Source organism: Columba livia, chromosome 16 (assembly GCF_036013475.1).
Source record: "Columba livia isolate bColLiv1 breed racing homer chromosome 16, bColLiv1.pat.W.v2, whole genome shotgun sequence".
In the NCBI taxonomy this organism is placed as follows: Eukaryota; Metazoa; Chordata; class Aves; order Columbiformes; family Columbidae; genus Columba; species Columba livia.
Genome location: NC_088617.1, coordinates 12984156 through 13006435, shown reverse-complemented (window position 1 = coordinate 13006435; position 22280 = coordinate 12984156). Strand labels below are relative to the sequence as shown.

The following is a 22280-nucleotide window of genomic DNA, read 5'->3' as shown; positions in this document are numbered from 1 at the left end:
TTCTTTTGAACACTTGAGCCAGAAGAGTTAAATCATTAAACTCTCCACACATGTGCAAGTGTGAGAAGTCAGCTGTGATTAGTACTATGGTGTTTAAACAAGGAGGAATTTCAAAGTAATCCTGAGTCATCGAACAGCAATTGATTACTAGATGAATGGAAAGAAAAGCTTTGAAAGTTTTAAATTATTTTAGTTAGAAACCTCAGAGAGTCAATTAAATATCAGTACTAGCTTTTGACTTGTTAGGAAAGCTATTTTCACTAAACTTCAAAAGTTTATCACAACTAAAGCCCCTAATGAAGAAAAATCACAGAAATATTCTCAGGATGGGGACTCCACAGCTGGGACAAAGGGCACACTAAGCACTTGCAACACAACCTTCAGCAAGGGGCTGATGTCAGAGCTCGTCGATAGTCAGAACTCCCATTCAGAATGAAAAGTGAAAATTTCCACAGGGGTAAGAAAGTCTGAAAGAATTCGCCAGTTTCTCTTGTCTAATGAAGAAATGATTCTATAACGTATATCCCGAGGATTTCCTCAGCAGTGGATCCTCCAGCCTACCAACCACAGAGGGCTTGGGAGCCCCAAGCAGGTCCGGTTCTCTCAGTGCTCCCACATTTGCTCCCGTCCCCATTCCAAGCAGGCAGTGTGACAGCTTTGGTGTCCCCCATTCACAGGGTGTTTTGCTGCTGGGCACACCTTTCCACACAGTTCTTCCTGGAATGGGTCAGATCCCTAGTTATGGTACCTGTGCTTAATTTATGGGACTATTTTTCATGAGTAAGTTTAAATATGTTTCCAAAACCCGATGAAGATTTATAGCACACCAGAAACAAATGTTTATTTGGCAGGCAGTATGACACAAAGACAACTTTTCCCATAAAGCTAGACAAAATCTAACAAAAGTACAAACTGAAAGAAAAATCCACAACCCCAGGAAACTAGAAATATTTCATTGAAAAAGATCTCATATACGAACTTTAAAAATAATCAATTCATTTTATCACCAACAGGTAAGTAAATATTGCATCAAAATAACAACTAAAGGTGCCTGGAAGAGGAGTGTCAAGGGGAAGGCTCATTGTTTTGCTGGCAGCCAAAGAAGAAAGCAGAGGCAGAATAAGAACACAGAAATTCTCCCATCTTAACTCTCTGTTTGCTCCCCTGGTCCATCCTATATTTAACAAGTGAAATAGCATTAGTTCTGCAGTTAAGAATATAAGTATTTCACAATATCTAGTTACTGAGCAAAAGTATTATTTGAAGTGTCCATTAATTTGGGCTTGTATGTTCCTGGCTTCTTTGCAGTAGATATTTAAAACTGAGTGTTGCAGTTCTTTAGGTTTGTTTGTTATTTTTTTATTAATACAGAAGTATTTCTCAAGTCTTCCCATGCACCTGTACAAAAAATACATTGATAAAATCCAGGCAGGAAAGGAGGAGCAGTCCCTAGCTGGAGAGCACTTTAGAACTGCACTCATACACCTGTACTGACACAGCCACTGTGCTCTTGGTAGGATCGTGTGGTATTGCTGATTTCTGCACAAGAAAAGCAAGAAATCCTCAAAATCCCACAACTGTCAAAATTTCATTATAACAAACTCATTTTTTTTATTATACAGGTGCTATTTAAATAATACTATTTATTAATAAATTAGCTAAACTGCCATGTAATGGGGTTTACCTTATGAGCTTTGCTCTTGTGTTTGTATAGTACTATTGGTATGGATTGTATTTCATGGAGACAAAATATAAAAAGCTACCCCTATCAAGTTCTTTCTGCCTAATGCAACATTTGTAAATTAATATATCCTGCTCCAGGATCAGGAGTATGAACAGAATGTTATGAAATTTATTTCCATGGCTTTGTGGGCACCTAAAAATAGTGCTCTACAATATTATTTGCATTTGTGAACATATGATGTCTCTATGACAAAAATGGCTTGTCTGTACTACTCATGTATTAAGGGGAAGGTAAAAGCAATTTGAGGTCACGTGTCCCTAATATTCTGAAAACTGAGTTACCCGGGCGTATACACCGATCCTGAAGACTCCTCTCTTTGTAGGGAAATGTAACTGGTATGCAAGTTTAATGCATCAAAATTGCAGAAGACGTAAAAATGAAATCCTGTAAATACAGATTTTATTTTTTTAAAGAAAGCAGGGGAATCTGTTGTATGATCTTATTTTTTATATAAAGCTTCTCTTTTCCCCTTTTATTCTTCTGTTCTCATAAAAACAAAAACAACCCCACAAACAAACCCACAAAAAACCAACCTCTCATCAACTCCAATCCAAGATCAGATCACAATGTACTGAATTTAACAACTCCTCTTCTGAGCTGGCACTGACAGTGTAAATAAAGAATAGTTTATGTTAAATATAAAAACAGTATAAGCCATGAATTATACAATAAAAGTTTAGGTGGGTCATCAATAACTTCTAATACACACTGGCAGACATTTTCTGTGTTTTATTCTTGGAAGTATTCTTTCAGCTCCCAAGAGGGTTGTATGGAATTCCACTCCACTTAAAAAGTGGGAATTCTTGAGACGGGAAAGAAGCATTATGGTAGAACCCCACTATACTCCATGGTGGACTTAGTGATTGAATTTCTACACCAAAACAAACAAAGAAAAAAAAGGCTCTCAAAAAACTTCCCCAACTGTCCAGAGATTAGGAAACCAAACCTGTCTTTCAACTTCACAGAGCTGAAACTGAACTGAACGTGCCACGAATAGCTTGATCAAGTCTGAATCACAGGTTTTACAGAACTTGTGACTAAAATAGCTCTATAAACTTGTGTTACAAACGGCACAAAAAGCCTACCTCTCTCCCTACCTTTATCTGAAATCAAATTGTTTATCACATTCCTTCCTCATACATCAGCTCCTTGTGATGAAAGCAAAGCAGTGATTAATACTTTTCATTAGGTTGGTTCCAGTGACTTGAAATGAATTTGCCCTGACTCCTTAAGCATGCCACCACACCCACCGCATGGCACTCCAACCATGCGAGGAATGCACAACAGAAAAAACATTATCTCAGGCGATACTTCATAAACCCATAGCAATAAAATTAACTGCACAACGGCCTCAAGCACAAATCATCTTCAGGAGGCCCTTCCTCCCTCCCTCTCTCTGCAAGAAAAGAGGCAAAGCAATAGCTTTAAAAAAATGGAGAACTATCTTCTATCACTTGCACTCTGTGTTTTCCTACAGCTCATTAAGCAAAGCATGCTGTAGAAGACAGCAATGGAAAGCGGTTCAAACTCCTTTCAATTTTCTAATTACCAAGTGATACAATAAGAGATTTTATCCATGTCTTGCTCACATAGCTGTAATCTATCTTCTGCTACACCAGGAGCACAGATTTTTATCCAGATTTACAGACTGTATTCTCTATGTATCCTTTTGCAGTGTAAAACCAAAACATACTAGATAAAGGATGGGAAGACTTGAATTAGCCTGGACACTGTCTGACAGCAAACTATACTTAACAATTAACAACATCCTTTGTACTAATTACAACTTGGCTTGAGTGACAGCTGCAATTTCTTTGCCTTTGGCATGACGGGAGGAAGATCAAGTGTAGAAAAACCAGCACTGACTTAAAAGTGATTCAGCACTGGATGTGGTTTTTCTTAATTACTGATTACCAGCTGAGACCTGAGAACCGACTAGACACTTAGAACTTGCCTCAACTGCAAGTTGTTTGAAGTCCCTTCACAGCCATCTACATGACCTACACCAAGATGCCTCACGCTGTGTGCTCTTCTATCTGTAAACCTATCTATCTAGGTTTAGAGATTAGAGAGAGACCTTTATTTCAAAGGTTTGTTGACATAACTAGATTAATCTACAGGCTCTTTTTTTTTTTTCCAATACATGTAAAATTATATAAGTGAGAAGCAATTTTTCTTTAAATTGTAAGGTGTTTATGGTCTCTCCACTAAGTACCTCAGTACCTCTCTCAGGGTAGCTAAGCAGACCTTTACATGAAAATAATGTTTATCTCAAAATTAAACCAAGAAACAAAGTTATCTAAGACAACCACTATGACATGTTACCAGATCCTGCAATATTACTCGTGGTTAATATGAAAACGAACTCCAGGAACATCTTTACACCCAGAACGTCAGTTCGCAGGTTCCCAAGCCAGACTCAGAGGTGTGTAGACGCCACCCGCCCTCAGGGCGGCCCGGCCCGGGTCTGCTGGCACCCGGGCTGGGGGGAGCCGGGGTCTGGGGGGGCCCGACCCGCTTCCGGCGCTGTGGGAGGCGCGGGGGACGGGCTGGCTGCTCTCCGCGGCCAGAGGCGCGCCCAGAGCGGGGGGGAACGCGCTGAGGCGCTTCAGCCAGCGCGGCCCTCGCTGCGCACACCGGACCCGCTGCTCCAGGGCAAAGGTTGCCGAGGCACGTCCCGCACCTACTCCCTAGGAAGAGGGAAAAGAAAAAACCACCAACAAACTTCCTTATCACAGAACGGCCCGTCCTCCTCACCCGTGCCGGGCACCGCCTCCACCTGAGACCCGCCGAACAGGGCGCAGGTGCGCGGCCCCTCCCGCCCGCCGGCCACTGCGCATGCTCGCCAGCCGCAGGTGCGCGGCCCCGCCCTACGGCGCAGGCGCCGTGCGGCCCCGCGCGGTTGCCCCGCCCCCGCTGGCCGCTGTCTGGGCGCGCGGCAGGTGCCAGGAGCCGCCGTGGCCCCGCCCCTGTCCCCGTCTGAGGGCGGAGGCGGCGGCAGAGCCGGCGAAGCGGCCGTGGTTGCCGGGGGCAGTTGGCGTCGGGCCGCGCTGCTCGCCCTCCCTCCCTCCCCTTCTGCCGCTCTTCCTTTCCCGCAGCGCGCTCGGGGGCACCCGGGGCAGAGAGCGAGGAGAGAAGACGTGATCCCGGCGGCATGAACCGGCCTCACCGCGGGGCTCCGGGCAGCCGGGGCCTGGGCACTATGGAGGTGAAGAGCAAGGTGAGCGCTGGGCACCTCAGGGCGGCGGCGGCGCCGGGGCGGGAAGGAGCTGGCCCGGCCTGGCCCTGCCCTGCGGGGGCGTCTGGTCACAGGGTCTGTGTGGAGGAGGGCGGTGAGGGGATGGCGGGAGCTGCTGACTCACCTGCCGCAGGTGGCACGGGGGTGAGGGGCCGGTGCGCGGCCCCGGTGGCGCTGGAGCCGTGAGGCTGAGGGAGGCGGCGGGGGCGCGTCCCTCCCCACCTGCCCGGCCTCGCTCCGGCCGGGCCCTCCGCTCTCCCCAGCTGGTCCAGCGGGAGGGGTGAGGTGCTGTTGTCGCTTGCTGGGTGCTGGGGGGACAAAAGAATAAGGGGTTTTGTGGTGTTTTAAGAAAAACAAGTTAGCCTAGTTTGCTCTTTGGTTCCTATATAGGCTGAAAGATAAACAGAGAAATGGATGTTTGGGATAGGTTTGGGATATCTGAGCCCAAAGAGGTGCTGAGTGGTATGATTCGAACTCCAAAACCTGTTGTCTGACTTAGAAAAGGAATAAATTTGTTTAACTTACAGAGTGCTTCCATACTTTTTTTTCTTTTTGTGGGCTAGAACATACAGCTTGCATTACTTGACAGAGGTTGGCCCTGACTAGTTTATCTTAAATTGGGACCTGCCTTCTTTAAAGGCGCTGTGAGGATTTTACACTGGCAATTGTTTTATGAGTGTATATCTCTATGTTGCACCTTAACAGTTTGTCGATGCTTTGCACAATCTGTAAGCTGTCTTGTATCTGGATCTGTTCTTTGTGTTTGTTTTTCACGTGCTGGTTAGGCTGACAGAACTTTGATGTTCTGAAAAAAGAATAGATTTTTGTCCTGGTTTGTATTTGTAATATTTTGTTGACACGTCATTCTGCAGTTAGCAATTGTAAAAGTGTTGGATGTTTAGTATTAGGTGCAACATCAATCTAGTAACTCATGTTACACACCGTGAACCAAAATCTCTTTTTCATTGTCTAGGCAGATTGCAAGTGCAACTACATGTGGGAATGTGTTTTCTTCCATCTATGCAAAAATACATCTCTTGTGGACTTTTTATGAACTGGTCTACTTGTCTTTATTCTGGATCTTCCTTTCCTGCAAATCAAGTGTTACAGTGTCAGTGTATGTGAAGCATTCAGGACTTAGTTGTGTGGGTTTTTTTAAGGATCACGTAACATAATGCTGAAACTTGCAGGAAACATATGGTTGGTCTCTACAGCTTGAATGATACTAATTTATTTAAAGTGTTAAATTAACTTTCATTTGGACAAAACCAGAAGGCACAGGAATACCTGATAGCCATGATTTCAAATACTAGTTAAGTGTAGCTGTTACTAGGCTTGGTGAAGTCTGTTTTCACCTGTGCTCTTGTAAGGTTGAAAACAATCAGTACATTGTGTTTATAACCAAAATACTTGTTGCCTCAGCCCCATACTCTAGGCTTACTGTTTCCCCATTGTGTTTTCCTTGATTTAAGTCTGTCTAGAGATCACCTATGTGATGCGTTCTTTGGTGTTTGTACAGGGAAGTGTAGAAGTTCTAATGGATAGGGACTGGCTCTTAAGTGCATATTATGAAGCAGGTTTCAAGGCATTCCTAGAACTACTTGTCACTAATGCACTATTTAACAGCACCTTGATTTAATATAGCATCGGAGCCATCTTCCTTTTATGAAAACAAACAATTCTACAGAGAAAGAAGAAAGGCTCGTGTGGGAGGTGGAGGGGACCCATTATTGTGGAGAGGTCTAGGCTTTGAAGGCTTATCAGCAATGTACGGCTCTTTATTTAGATACTCCAAATCAATAATCTGACAAAGCTGTGCCAGTACAGCCCAACTGTAGTTGCAGTTGTATGAACAAAATCCTTTTGTTGGTCTAGTTTATTCAATTTGGGTAACTGGTCTGAACTTACCCTGGGGAATCCCTGAGGTATTTTAATTCTAGTTAGCCTTTTCTCTTGTCATAGAAAATCAAGATTTATACCCCAAACTAGAGTTCTTGGGGATAGTATAAAAGCTCCAAAATAAAGCTCAAGTTCTCTAGATATATAATTCAGGTTTTTCTTTCCTTGCTTTTATGACTTGGATTTCATTCTGAAAAAAAAAAAAAATTCTAATATACCAGTAAAACAGATGGTTACTGTAGTTAATGTTCCATAACTGCTGGAGACCTACAGCACCAGTATGCTGTGTTACAGAGGACTTGAAGCTGTCTCTAATAAGTAAGTCTTACTTCAGTATCTCTAGTAACTTCCTAGTATGCTGACATTGCTTGTACTGTGCTGCCCCAGATGAGTTACCGTGTAACAGCATGTGGCTGTAAAGAGCTCAGGTGGCAAGAAGCCTTCCCTTTAAGTTTGTCTCCTCCAATCTTTCATCTCCCCTAAACGTCTTAAAAGTTTTAAGTGCAGCCTATTTAATCAAATGGAGTGCAACATTTGATATCAAAGCATTTCAGGGACTTAAAAGAAACTATAAAATTGCGTAGTTTTACTTTTGTCTTTATAAAAGTATTGAGCATATGGCAAACAGTGTTAGGAAATAATAGCTAGCTTATTAGTGTCTTGGTGTTTTTACCAACCATGTATAAAATGTGGAAAAAATAAAAATCACACGTTAGAAAATCTGGCCCTTTGCTTGTCACAAGAAGATTTAACTCACTTCAAATTGCGAGTGAGGTTGTGGGCTTTTCAGACTTTTATTACCGGATTATGTTTAAACTACGTTGTCTTTTGAAGCCAAACAACTGGCACTGATGCCATGCAGTGGCAATTCCTGCGGTATTCATACTTCACATAGCTGAAGAAAGATCTAGGAGGGACACGGATAAAGTCTTTCACTGACGTCATGATGAAGTGTGCTGCTCCTGCCGTGATGGGAGTTCCTCCTACAGGCTTTTCTAAGCACGTATGAATCATCCCTTCTGCCTTATTGTTAGTTAATGTAGTAACTGGAGTATTTCTAGAAGAGGAATGTTCCCACATAATGCCTTTATTTGAAACTTGTGAATGAAGTGGGCTGGGGGAAGGTGTAGCTGTTTTTCCTGCACTGTGTTTGAGTTAGTGTGGTGCTAATGTGCCAACAATGGGGTCCTTGTCTCCTTATTTTCATTCCTTTGTTTATATGTGAGAACTCTAAAGCTGTTATTCTCCAAAAGGCTGTAATCAAATGTGAGGTAGAGGTTGGTTGGCTTGGTAATGTGCACCTTCACATCTACACTGTGTAAGGTATCTCCAAGTATGTGATACTGAGGCTCAAACTTTCCGTGAGTGTTTTGTTCCGTGTGCCATTCTGTTTTGCTTGAAGTTAAACTTGCTAAAGAAATTATTTGAAGTCTTTAAGTTCACTGTAGGTCAGCTATAGAATTAACAAAAAATGCCACTAACCGACTTCTTAAAAGTGTTTAGTTTATGACCGTTTTAATTCATAAACAAGCTGTTCTGCTTTTAGTAACCTAACTGCTGCTATCTCTTAATTCCCTTTGCTCTTTGGTATGTTTTGTGTGCCTGATATGGGGGTTTTTGAGTAATTTTAATCCATTGTTCTGTTTGCTTTGGGTCCCACCCATGTGGGGCAGAACACTCTATTTTTACCAGTTATTCTTGCTAAAGTTTCCAATTGTCTGGTGTACATCAAATGCTTACTCCTTTATTTGCACCCAATTTTGTCTTTTGCCTACCACCACCGAATCCTTGCTAGCTTTGTTTTTTGTTAAGTGCCAGTGATTGCATGGTTTGTTGCAAATCTGAATCTTGTGGTTATATTCAGGGTGTAAAATAAGACATTTTAAAAGACTATGCAATCAAGATTTGAGTCTTGATCATGCAGGGAAATCTTCTGAGCGCTCTCAAGAAGTAGTGGCTGGTTGCCCCCTTTGTATCTCTCTTTAGGTAAGAGCAGAATTGACTTGAGATCAGGTCACTAAAGCTTTACCGCACATAGTCTGTACTAAAAAGCAGCAGCCGTTCTTTGTAGTCTTGAGGTCAAAGTGGCTTTTTCTTTTCTTGTCCAAACAACTGGGAATCTGAAAACTACTCAGTGTTGCGTAGGTTAATCATAGCTGTGTAACAACTATACCTGCCATTCTAAAGTGCACTGAAATTTATATGAAGAAGTTCCAGGTAATCACATATCATGCGAGGTTAATCATAATCTTGGGTTTGAGCCACCAACATCAGTACTGGCTATGAATTCTGTCCCTTACTGAGAGCATGGCTTTTCATATGCATATAAAAATCTGCAACTATTCTTGCACTAGTTTTTCACTTTAGTGCTAAGCTCCCATATTAGTAAATGCTCTGACTGAAATGGAACAATGAAATCAACTTTTGCATATTCAAAAGTACATGTTTTATCAGGTCCAAAAATAGTTATAATTTTTTTTTGAGAAAAAAAAAAGTAGGAGAACAAACAAACCACTTTAATCTGACCTTCTTATGCCACTTTGAAATTATTGATTGTAGTTTTTAGAGCACTTCCAATTCCACAACATTTCTGGTTTAACATTCAAATAATTCTATTGCTTGTGGATGTGAGATTTCCATATTAATGATATAAGATATATTTTGTTGTAGTTTGGAGCTGAATTCCGACGGTTTTCTCTGGAGAGATCCAAACCTGGCAAGTTTGAGGAGTTCTATGGATTATTGCAGCATGTGCACAAGATACCAAACGTTGATGTTCTGGTGGGATATACGGACATTCATGGAGACCTGCTGCCTATCAATAATGATGACAATTATCATAAAGCAGTTTCCACGGCCAATCCTCTACTCAGGATTTTCATTCAGAGGAAAGGTAAGTGCAGCTGAAGTCTGTGATTCACCCGTTTATCCTGTTTTGCTGTGTTGCAGTAAACAGTGAGACATATGGAGGAAAAAAAACCCCTCAGTCCTATTTCATCATGTTGAATTCCATAATAATTATAGATCATGAAAGGTATTCACAACTCATCTCTCTTGCAAGAGCTTCCTCAGGCAACCTGTTCGTACTTTCTGCTCTTCTGCTTGTATTTAGTTCAGTTAGATAAAGTCAGTTCTCTAGCAAATGCTCCTTTCTGGTTTTATGTAAGCAAATGAAAATAAACTTTACACCTCTAGGGTTTTCTGCTCTGTATGTTGAATGCCTTTCACTTTAAAATTCTGATCTTGATCAGACAAGAAGAGAGGCCATTACAGGATGGAAAGGAACCTTGAAAGTCTTATAACGTGAAGTATTAAATGTCAGTATAAATTAAAGACTAATATGCTACTCTTATCACACTTTCCTAGTAAAAACATTCCGAAGCTTTCAAAATTACAAGCTTATTTTGGGTAGCAAACCTTAAATGTGAATGCTGCTCAATTTGCTGATTTACGTTTAAAAATAGGATCTCTTCTAGGCACAAATTTCTTGTTGCCTTTTTCCAATGTCTTTTCTGCTTTTGTTCATGAAGGAAAAAAGATCAAACTTGTCCAGGAGAACATATTCAGTACATGAAACTGAAGGGGAGAGGAGAAATCTAGTGATGTGATTTGAAATTTTTTAATCCAGAGAAGCCAAGAAAACCTGATTTCTGCACTTGTTGGTTTTCTGCTTACTTACATACAGGTGTGAGTGCGCATGTATTGTGTGTAGATAAACAAGCATGTGCATGCACAGCTCCTATCAAAAGGCAGTCACCTGATCTTTGAATAGGAGACTGCTCATTGCTGAGCTGGTTTATAAAGATGTGCACTGTTTGTGGTTGTTGCGAAGACAAGGCGCTTTTTTCCCTCAGAAAATACTTGGGCATTGGAAGCTTTTATCAACTTACCCACTCCAAAAAAATGAACGAGCTCCACAGCAGCCTGACACAAACCCAATATTCAAAAGCAGTGTGGCTGCTTGCCAGTTGATGTGTTGCTGGCAAAATACGTTTGCTTTGTTTCTACTGAGGATAGTATAGTCTAGTAAGGCCTGTGTTTTCAGTCTTGAATTGCCAAAGGAATTAACTATTTGTTTTAGTAGAACCTAGAGATAGAAAAGGTCTATGATTCCATTTAATCTCTTACAGTAGCCATATGACGAGAACAGATAAGCCACTTTGTCAGACTGGGATTATTGAGGTTATATTTTAACACCATATGTTTTTAGATTGTTACTAGTGTTATATGTTTAATGCTGTTACTAGTGTTACATTTATAACACCTTATACCTTTATTAAATGTACCTTTATTTTAAAGTATGATAGATTGTTTCTTATTACTCTGGTGTGAGGAATTGATAATAGAATAGATATAGATGGATATAATACACAGAACTAGAAATAAGATGAACCCACTGAAGTTTATCATGTCAAGAATTGATTAGTAGGAAAAGCCGTGTAAGAAAGTATTGGTTATCATCACTTTCCTTTTGACACGAGAGTCTTCAGGCTGTAGAGTTTAGGGGATAAAGAATCCAGGCCTGGCATCTACGTCCAGCACTGTACTTTGTTCTGAACTAATTGTGACCGCTTTGATTGCTTCTGTTGATTAAACTGAGGCTTTGACTTCATTCATACCTTTGCCATATGGAACAGAGGTTGATTTGATGGATAATAAGGAAATAGCTTGACTCTATTTGTGAGAATTTACCTGTAATGAAAGCTGAACTGCAGGAATTAATGACATGCGATGATTTGTGCAGCATAATTTGTTTAGTGTGATTAATACGATTGCACAGATCTTAATTGACCGCACCTCTGAAATTGAAAATCAAATGTCTGAACAAATACCTGCTATTGATGGGGCTGCTTTGATCTGTGCTGTTCTGGAACTATAACTGATCCCACCTGCAAGGCAAAAAGCTACTGTGCAGAAAAGAAAGTTTTTACTGTCTTGAAAGATATTAAATCTTATATTGTCTTACCTATTTAGAAGCTATTTGTAATTTGTGAAAAGCTAACACGAGGTATGAGCAGACTACAATAAAATCTAGGATAAATAGTATTAACTCCTTACTATATTGCATCTAAAGAGCGCCTTAAGGGGTTGAAATGAGAGCAGCAGGATGCTTTTGCAATTTTATTAATAAGTGACAATTGTAGTAACATAACTCCAAAATTTCAGACATTTTGGAATGCCAGAGTAAGTGTTCTTTTCTGTTCAATTATTTTTTACTCCTTATGTACAAAAGCTAGAAGGCTGTCAGCCCTGAGCATTTATGTGTATTGGTTCATGTGGTAAGAAACCTAGAGATCCTGGAGTGGAAAAAATCAAGTCACATTATTCCCCTTAGACTCTTCTGATTGTATTTAACTAAATTCCTTTGAAATATTTTAAAGAGTTCCAGTGCTAAATGTAAATTGGAGCTTGATATTGCACAAGCCAAGAATGGCTATCGGTTTGTGGAAAACAGTTGCTTATTGGGATTTCATTCTGCAGTTTAACGGATTAACAGGTACTGCTGACATCTGGAATTTAAAGGTTAAACTGATGTATCCTGATTAAATCCAGATGTATGGGAGTCGCTCTGTCTGTGAGAAAAATCTTACTGAAGATAAAATGGTGTGTGGGGGGATGTAGTTTGCACAGGCCCTGAAGGGCAGTTCAACATGGGGAATTTTGCATTGTAAATATAAGAAAAATAGAACTTAAAGACATGATAATGAAATATATCTTTTGTTAAAACTCGCTTGCAGGATATTAAATTATAATATACAACTCCTGCAAGCTCTGCATGTGCATGGCTTAATACAGTAAAATGTGGGTTGTTCGGTTAATTCATTGTGCCTCTTGAGAGAGACTTTTTCATGGAGAAGTTTTATTTTGTTGAAAAGTAAGACAAGCTGGCAGGTTAATTTCCTAAGCCCATGTTTTGTTATAGCTTCTGACTAAATAAGAGACAGAATTTGTTTGGGCTTATTTAAAAAAATGCTAGATTGCATCTATATTCAAATGTACTCATGATTTGGGGGTTTTGAAAATTTAATTCATGAGGCGTAACTCTACACTGCTTTGCATATAGAGCAGGAAAACATTTAAATACATGTGCTGAACAATGTTGAATTGAAAGCAGATTTGGCATTTGTGGGCTTTTGTTTTAAATCTCATGGAATAAGTATATATAGGTTGGTGCCACCTTGAGCATGAGACTGTGAAGGGAAAACTCATTCTTGCTCTACGTGGACGTTCTCCTTAACACGATCTGCAGTTAACACCTTGTCCTTTGGCTTTACGCCAGAATATTTTTCCGCTGCGGCTTTAAACTGATTAGCTAGGTGCCCGAACAAAGATGCCTTTGTACTCAAGGATATTGCTTTAGAAAATTTGTTTAGCAGTGGAAGGAGAGGTTAAACAGAGTCATGGTGCTTGGCTGAGATCTGGAGAGATGAGTTTTCATCAACCTTTCACTATTTCTTTTTCCCACAAATTCTGTAACCTTAACTATGTATTGTAAGGTTTGTGGTGGTTTTGAATTATTAGGCCACTAAGACTAGGTATTAATACAACGCAAACCAACTACCCTCTGGTGCTTTATAGTTTCTTAAATGTTTTGACAGGTGACTTGCAATTCTGGGATGCTTTTATTTCAACAATGTGCCATGTAACTTCAGTAAGTTTCTAAAAGCAAAAGCACCGGCTCACTGTTAAGATTTCTGATTGTATATTTGTCTTATGAAAGAGAATTTTCAAATTAATCTTTTCCAATAAACGTTTTTCTGATCTTAGTTTTCATTTTAAAAGCACTTTTGAATTCGCTAGTTCATATATAGATATATTTACATAATATTTTGAAAGCCAGTCCTTTTGCAACTGATCTTCATGTTTCTCTACTGACTGTGAAAAATTTGATTTGGACCAAAGTTTTAAGCCCGGTCCAGTGGTGGCTGCGGGAAGGCGGGTTGGGTGGTGACTTCAGTGAACTGATCCTGCTGGGGAAGGTGGCCAGACTTGCTGTGTGGGGCAGGACGGGGTCCTGGTACGTCACCTGCTACCGAGGTGAAGAAGCTTTACAACACACTGTGGCAAGCTGGGAATGTCAAGGAGGATATAACGTGTAACATGCCAGACATTCTGTCTGATTCTTTGACAAGAATCTGAATGTTCACACTTCAAATTTAAGGAGAAAAAACCCCAAATTGAATACCTTTTAATGTTGTGATGTATGTGGAAGAGTACTTGAAAGAACATCAATACTGACAGTGTTTTGATACTATTTTTTTTTTTTTTTCTGTGTACTGTTTCTAAGCCAAATCTTGTAATAAAAGCAGCAGAAACCTAGTGCTTCACTGGTACCAATGTTAGTACCTGCATCATAGACTCATTTTGGTTGGAAGAGACCCTCAGGATCATCGAGTACAACCAATGATCTAACTCTAGCACTAACCCATGTCCCTAAGAACCTCATCTAAACGCCTTTTAAACCCCTCCAGGGCTGGTGACTCCAGCACTGCCCTGGGCAGCCTGTTCCAGTGCCCCACAGCCCTTTCCATGAAGAATTTTTTCCCAGTATCCGATCTGAACCTTCCCTGGTGCAAATTGAGGCCGTTTCCTCTGGTCCTGTCACTTGCTACTTGGGAGAAGAGACCAACACCCTCCATGCTGCAACCTCCTTTCAGGCACTTGCAGAGAGTGATAAGGTCTTCCTCGGCCTCTTTTTCTCCAAGCTAAACAGCCCCAGTTTCATCAATGTACAGTTTTCATTAGCAGCTTGAACTCCAGCACAAATAAATTCTGCATGTGCAATTTTGCTGTTTTCTTCAGATGAGCTTACTCAAAAAAAATAAAGGCATAAAATGGCTTAATGTCTGAACAATATGGAACGAACCAGTCAAAATGCTTCCAACTTAATCTTTGGATCTCTGGAGAACTTCCCAACGAACAGAGCTCCTCTGGAGAAATCTGGTGTTAGATGCCTAGAAATGTGTCACACGACAAACCAAAAAGAAGTGAAGCTTTTGAAATGAGGCAAAATGATATGTCATGTCCACGCAATACCTCTCTGGTCCTTGGGATATTTTTCTTTAGTCTTGTTGAATTTGCCGTTGATTGTGCAGCCTTAAAACCAGAGTTCCAAAGTATCAGAGATCTCCACTAATTAGACAGCACCGCACAAGAAAGTTTGTATGTAATTTTTGAGAGCAGTGAGCTGCACAGCAGCTGCTGTGGCCAGGGGAAATCCATGGCCTCAAAAAATAACCTTTGCACTCATTAACACTCCTAATTCTAATATTCAAGTCACCATTGTCTTTTGTTTGTCTACAATCTTCTCCTATACTATCACTTTCTTGCTGTCATTGTGTTACTTTGTATTTAGCAGTAAAAGATATTTAAAGCAAGACCCCTCTGTCCAGTATCTTATTTCACAATTGTCCTTTCTGAGCTGTTTTGAAAGTAATTGTAGTTCTAAAATAAAAAGAGAAGCTGTTGCAACTCATTGAATTGCAAAAATCCTCCCAATGTATAACAACAACCAGATGTCTAACTGGTTGGATGGGTTGTCAGGAGAGAGAAGGGCAAAGCTTTTCACTTTTTTTTTTCTTTGATCGTAAATTTTAAGCACATATTAAAAGAATTGCTTCACGTCTGAAAAACTGACCTGTTTTCAGCAGTGCAGTACAGCATTTTTAATGGTTTCAGTCATATATCCCAAAATGCATTTTATAGTGAAAATGGTAAGTTTGCATGTTTTTAGGTGTTTTGCCCTTCAGACATAGTCCACCTGTTCTGTGCTTTTGTTTGAGAGGTTGGATTGTTTTTTATCAACCCACTCTTCAACACAACTGACACTTAACACACTTAAGCATCCAAAGAACAGATTATAGGCTATTTCTAAAGCTTTCTTGCTTGATGTTGAGATCTAATGTCATTTTAATTTAACCTTATATCACTTCTTTTTTTCCTCCTGAGCCTCTTTTGCTGAAGAACATGCTTTTCCAAGAGAACCCTTCAGATTCCCAAATAAACTAAAAACTATTTCCTGTATTCATGATGATCTGATGTAATGTTCTCGAGCATAGCTAGCTGCTTTCTCGGTTTTGCTTAAAGCATCTGAAGAGTCTAAATACAACTGGTACGTGTCCATATTTCTTCCTCTTAGCCCAGAATGAATTTGGGTGACTTACTAGCTCTCAATGTGTACTTTTTTTCACCAGCAATTGTCAGCTCTCCTGCAATTTCACACAACAGCATTTGCATAGTTGTTTCAATTTACAGTTGAAATGTATAGCAATTTTGTTACTTTCTTGGCTGTACCAATGGCATCTTAATGTGATACTACAAAGAAATCCCGGCTTCCCTGAGTGCTGGGGTTAGTGCAAACCCATTCTGCTTTATTATTTTTTTAAAATCCGCAACATTGCAAAAATACGAGTGTAAATCCAAGGAAACTCAGATCTGAATGTGCTTTGGTTTATTGGTTTTGGAGAGTTACAGCATGTTAAAGAGAAAAATGGCAGCTTCCTTTAGTAAATAGGCATTTCAGACATCAGAATTTCTTCTGCAGAACATACTCTCCGCTTAAAATTTTTGTATGACTTGCATATGCTTTCCCCTTTAAAATTCTAGGCTACTTGCGTACTTGTGTCCAATTGTGGCAGTTACAGCGTTGCTTGTATGAACAGTTTTGCTTGAAGTATTTGTGTGCAAGATCCCTTTGTTTCTGCTCCCCAGCCATTTTCCCTCCGTTCCTGGGGGCGGGAGGAGGGCGCAGAATGGAATAAGCTTTCTGGAGTTTGAATCCAGGTCACCTGGCCGGCTGCCAGGAGCTGGGCAATCAGCGGCACCCTGGCTGCTTTCCCTCTCTCATTCTCTTTTCCAACGATCTGAAACCTGAGGATAGAAAACCAACAAGTGGAATAAAATTAAAATGTTTCTAGGAACATACTCTTTCCATTCTAACATTTTTTTTTTTTTTTTTCAAGCAGCTAGACTATTGTTCTTTGTGTCTCCATTGCTGCTAACTTGCTTTAATTGTTTTGTGTGCTGTCTTTGGTAGTAGGAAACCAAAAGTATTGCAAACTTTGAATCTCATAATGTTAGAACTTTTGTTTCAGGTGTAGAGAGAAACGTTTCTACAATAGTAAACCAGAAACCTCCTAGGTTAGATGCTTCATTCTGCTAAGCAAAACCACAGTAGCAATGTGGTATGGACTATGTATAAAGTAATCTAATCATCAATGTGCTCTGTCTTACAGAAGATGCAGACTACAGTGCCTTTGGTACGGATACTATGACACGGAAGAAAAATGTCTTATCAAATGTGTTACGTCCAGATAATCACAAGAAGAAGCCACACATTGTCATTAGCATGCCACAAGACTTCAGACCGGTGTCTTCTATTATAGATGTAGATATTCTTCCAGAAACCCATCGTAGGGTACGACTTTACAAATACGGAACTGACAAACCCCTTGGATTCTATATACGAGACGGCTCTAGTGTCAGAGTAACACCACATGGATTAGAGAAAGTTCCCGGGATTTTCATATCCAGGCTTGTCCCTGGAGGTCTGGCTCAAAGCACAGGCTTGCTGGCTGTCAATGATGAAGTACTGGAGGTGAATGGAATCGAGGTTTCAGGAAAAAGCCTTGATCAGGTTACAGACATGATGATTGCAAACAGCCGTAACCTGATCATTACGGTAAGACCGGCAAACCAGAGAAATAACGTTGTGAGGAACAGTCGGACTTCTGGCAGCTCCGGTCAGTCTACTGAATCGAGCCTTCCGAGCAGCACGCCAAATATTTTAGCAAACTTCTTGCAAGGAGAAGAGGAGAGCGATGAAGAGGACATTATTATTGAAGACAGTGGTGAACCACAGCAGATTCCGAAAGCCGCACCTGCCAGCGAAAGCCTGGAATCGTTGACGCAAATTGAACTCCATGAGTCAACACAAAATGGATTTCTTCCTTCCGCTGAGATGAACTTGAATCATTCGGCAGGCAGCATCAGCATGGAACATGAAGTACAAGATCCAGATCATAAGTCATTAGAAGAGGATGGAACTATAATAACGCTATGAAGTGACTTTGTATGAAGTAAGGATGCCATACATGGTTGAATTTGGCTTAATATGTAATACATTTTATACCTCTCCATCTACCGAGCACTGCAGTTAGATTAAAAGGAGGGAAAAAAAGTAAATGCAGGAAGTTCAAAATTTTGGAAGTTGACTAACTTTGGTTAATTCTGCACTTCAGTGTAAATATTTCACAAAGAGAGAAGATAACTGATAAACGACTGGAACTGGATGAGGGAAATTTAAACTGAAAATGAAGGATAGCTAAGAGATGGCTGTGAGCTTTCTTTTAAAGGTACTTGATTATTTTGTTTTTAATGCAGAATACTACTGGTTTTATAGAAGTAAACTTCCATTATTGTGCAAGGTTGATTATCTAATGTGCTGTGGTCTCATGTTCATCTGAAGTGCTGCTTACATATGACGGAGCTGCTTTAGCCACTTCATTCCTGTTCCGGACTGTTATTTAGCTGGCAAAGCTCTGTGTGGGAGGAAACCGAAAAACAAACAGGAGGTGGGGTGGGAAGAGATGTTCTTGGTTGGCGTAGTTGAGCAAGAGGGATGTGTGATAGTGGTCAGCACCTTGACAACGGTCAGGATTTGAAGGCAGGGGCTTCTGAAGTTGGGTGTTCCATTGAATGTGCAACCGCAGCCTCGTTAGTCGTGCACCTTTGCTGTTTTTAACGGCCAGGTAAGTTTACTTTTAATGACTATGATGTTGAAATCCAAATGTGAAAGTCTTAACACTTACGTATCAAAGACCTGTTCTCATCTTAGTTTGCAATATTTAAGAATATTCTTTGATTTAGTTGCTAATCCCAGTAAATTTCAAAGAAATCAAATGTAAACTTAATGCTATGGAAATGACATAACACAATCTAAGTTAAAATTGCAGTCCTGGTAGAAGTTTAAAGGTTTCTACTAGCAAAGGTTTGTTGTAGCGAGTCTGAATTATGTAAAAAGCGGTTCTCTTCAAACCTGAACAAGCTAGGAGACCTTAAATTAAGTGAAATCCCTGGATTAAAAAAAAATGTTGTAAATCAGAATGAGGCTTTGATAGAACTTGCTTGAGCCGTGTGATATTAAATTATTCAGTATAATTAAGTGAACTGTAAATGCTGATCTGCGTACCGCTGGCTGGGCGTTTTGAATATTACAAAGTTGCTGTATGTAAAACAAAATACCGATGACAAGTCCTGATGCTGCAAACGCATAAGTATGCATATAATCAGCTGCAAGCTTCCTAGGAGAATTGCAGGGAGAGGCTTCTGGCATTGTTTTTCCCCTTTCCCATTTTAGTATCTCCTGCATGACCACTTGGGCACTCGGGTCCCAACCTGACTCTTCTCTGGGAACATCAGTTGTGGCAGGAGAATGAGATGGGGACTGAACAGGGCTGGGGAGAAGGATGGACGGAGCATCTCGCCAGGGCTCCAGCAGCCTGTGCCAGCTGCTGGGAGAGAAGCGGGATGCCGCCAGGGCTGTGCTGTGGTCTTGTCCTTGTCCTTGCCAGAGCCAGGAGTCGAGGTTCTTCAAGTGTGTTCTACCCTGTGGGGAGATAGGATGAGTGGGAAAAGAGACAAACCCCTTTCTTTCTGTCCCTCCGTCTGTCTTAGGGAAACATCTACCTCTGGTAACTTTACTAACAAGACACTAACTGTAAGTTTAATGTTAAGGCATCTGTAAAAGTCTTTATGGGATATCAGAGGCTAAAACTGAATTTAAGACTTTTGTAATGATATAGACATCAGAAATTACTGCTGCTTAATTTTACTAAATGTAAATTTCAAATTTGTATCTCAAGAGCAGTAATATATTCGAGCCTTCAGTGCCATTGGAGTTCGAGTCTGGTAGATGTCAAGGAAGGTTGGATTCGTGCCCTTTTTGATTTATGGAGAGTTGACATAACAGACAACGGTACTCTGTAAATACAGGTTAGAGTTCTGCTTCATTGGATTTATTTATGGTTTCTTCAGTGCGCATATGGAAAGGCCCTGGAATCTTTTCCAACACAAGCAAGAATTTTGAAGTGTTTTACTTATTTTGCTAATAATTATTAAAAAATTAAGTAACTACATCCTCAGTGTGAAATGAGGAGAATTAAATGTTCATTTTGCAATGTAGGCTTTAAATATACGTTTTCTGGCCATGCTGCTCTATACTTCCTTTATTCAAGGAAGCTTGTTTACCTTAAAATGTCTTTTTTTTTTTCCTTTATCAAAATATTTTCCTTCCTGTATGAGATCATCAGTGGAGGGTGACTTTTCGTTTATTATGCTAGTTTGCACTTCTGTGCCTTTTTTTTTTACTTGAATGTATTGTGAATAATGTAAGGAATAAAGATGAAGGCACTTGGATGAGAAGAGAAAGGAGGCCCACAGATACAGAAGATGAACTGCTAGCGCACTTAAAACAGTGTAATGTTTTCAGTGGAAATACACGATGGGTCTAATGCGGTGCATTAGTATTTTGCAGCTTGGATAATGGCCCTGAGCTATTAACTTACACAGGAGGGTGGAGTCTGAGCGTGCTGGCGTTGCGAGGTAACGGATGGCGCAGGTACAACGGCCAGGTTAGCCAGCTGCCAAACTCCCTGTGTTACCCAATCTGTACTTATCACAGATGCATGAATATTTTGAATATATATGCCAGTATTAAGGACTTGTAGAAATTTACCTAGGGTCCTACTCCAAATTGCATGAGAATTAATCTCTTAGGACCTTTCCTGCAAACTGATTAATCTAAATGCGGGGTAATATTCTTTTTGACTCATACCATGATCTGTTTTCAAGAAATTTGATGATATATAGTAAAACTAAGAATTTGGGACTTGATAAAAACTTTAAAGCATAACATAAAAATGGGATTTTAAAAGTGTGTATTTACAGTTACAGTGACAGACTGCACAGCATGTAATTGCTCAATGCTGCAGTTACCACAAAATATCTAAAGTTCTTCCATATCTTACTAATACATACACTGTTAATTACAAAATATTGTAAATTGTTGCTTCAGGATGATCAACGGTTGATTATGAGTGGCTAAACTTAATTTTATATATAAATGGTACTGGGGTTCAGTATATGTTTTTTAAAATATGCTGGTATTGTTAGCCTTTCATTCACTACCTCCTAAATTTTTAACACCTTTACAATTTTCTCCTTGGAAGAAAATACTTAAAGGCTTGACTGTTTTATATCGATTTTATCTTTAGAAAGAAGAAAAAATCCAAAAGTGATAGGATGCTATGCATGATTGACAATATTACGCTGCTATTAATGTAATCTTTGTGTATTAAGTATCCTGTGTATGTAAATTGTATTTCCAATCCAGATTTTTATAAATTAATTTATAAATATCCAAATTATTTCCAAATGGAATGGACAACTGAAATTCCTTTGACTAGTGTTATATGTTGTGTACATGCACAATGGGGGGACAAGTCATTCCTTACTTGGGACTGGGAGATTTAAGTGCACCTTAATAGGAAAAAGAACAAATTCTTGATAGAATTAAGATGCATTTACTTGGAAGTTCTGCTATGGTACTGGATAAGTCAAGCCTAACTGTGAATCATATGTGTTTTTCCACAGCTGAATTAAATTTAGGACAATGTTCTCACAAGCTGTCTTTAACATATGTGTATTTTTGTGAATATTATGTATTTTCTAATTAAATTTTACTTGCAATGTGATTTTTACATGAATGAACTTGTTTAAAATGTCAAATATCAGTATTTTTCTTACAACTTCAATGTATAATGTACATTGGTATCTCACTGAATGAAGACTGATTTTACAAAATCAAGCTAGTTGTAGTTGTATATTAGTCTTATATTTTTACAGACTGGAATAATAAACAGAAATAGAAATAAAATGTTGTGGGTTGTTTTTTTTTCCAATTACTTTGTCAGATAAGTAAAAATGAGGAAGAATGTATCTTCTCACTCTCAAGTGTGAAAGTAAATGGGCTTCATTTTTTGTTAATGTTTGCTGTTTTCTCTCGGGCAGCCGCGCGGGCTCTGTTTTCAGAGCAGTTGCAAACGTTTCTTCCTCTGCTCCCTTCTCTGGAGCAAATCTCTACACATGGACAGAGCAAGTGCTCAAAACGTTTGTTCTTCAGTCCCATTCACTAACCTGTGATGTGCTTGTTCCTGCAGCAGCTGCAAATAACGAGTCTTGCGTTGTATCACTCACCTGAGGACTGCTCACAGCAAAGTTTAGGTCCTGAGGCCTGGGAGATGGTCCCTCATCTTCCGTCACCTTTGTCAAGTGCTGCTGGTGACGTGGAGCTTTTCACTGTTCCTGTAAGTATTTGGTATAACTGTCTGTACTGAGGTT

General features: G+C 39.9%; 1 protein-coding gene and 1 long non-coding RNA gene across 2 annotated transcripts; one reads left to right on the top strand and one right to left on the bottom strand.

Moving 5' to 3' along the window:
- Positions 1-809: 809 nt before the first annotated feature.
- LOC110356838 (uncharacterized) lies at positions 810-4478 on the bottom strand. The gene is made up of 2 exons (XR_010466662.1): positions 2026-4478; positions 810-1174 (listed from the first exon to the last, which is right to left on the bottom strand). It is a non-coding gene; the product is annotated as an uncharacterized LOC110356838 (long non-coding RNA).
- A 242-nt stretch (positions 4479-4720) lies between these two features.
- Positions 4721-21816, top strand: PARD6B (par-6 family cell polarity regulator beta). The gene is made up of 3 exons (XM_065032574.1): positions 4721-4964; positions 9552-9774; positions 17117-21816. The coding sequence occupies exons 1-3, from the start codon at positions 4899-4901 to the stop codon at positions 17941-17943; spliced, it is 1116 nt and encodes a 371-aa protein (XP_064888646.1). The 5' UTR covers positions 4721-4898; the 3' UTR covers positions 17944-21816.
- The last annotated feature ends 464 nt before the right edge of the window (positions 21817-22280 follow it).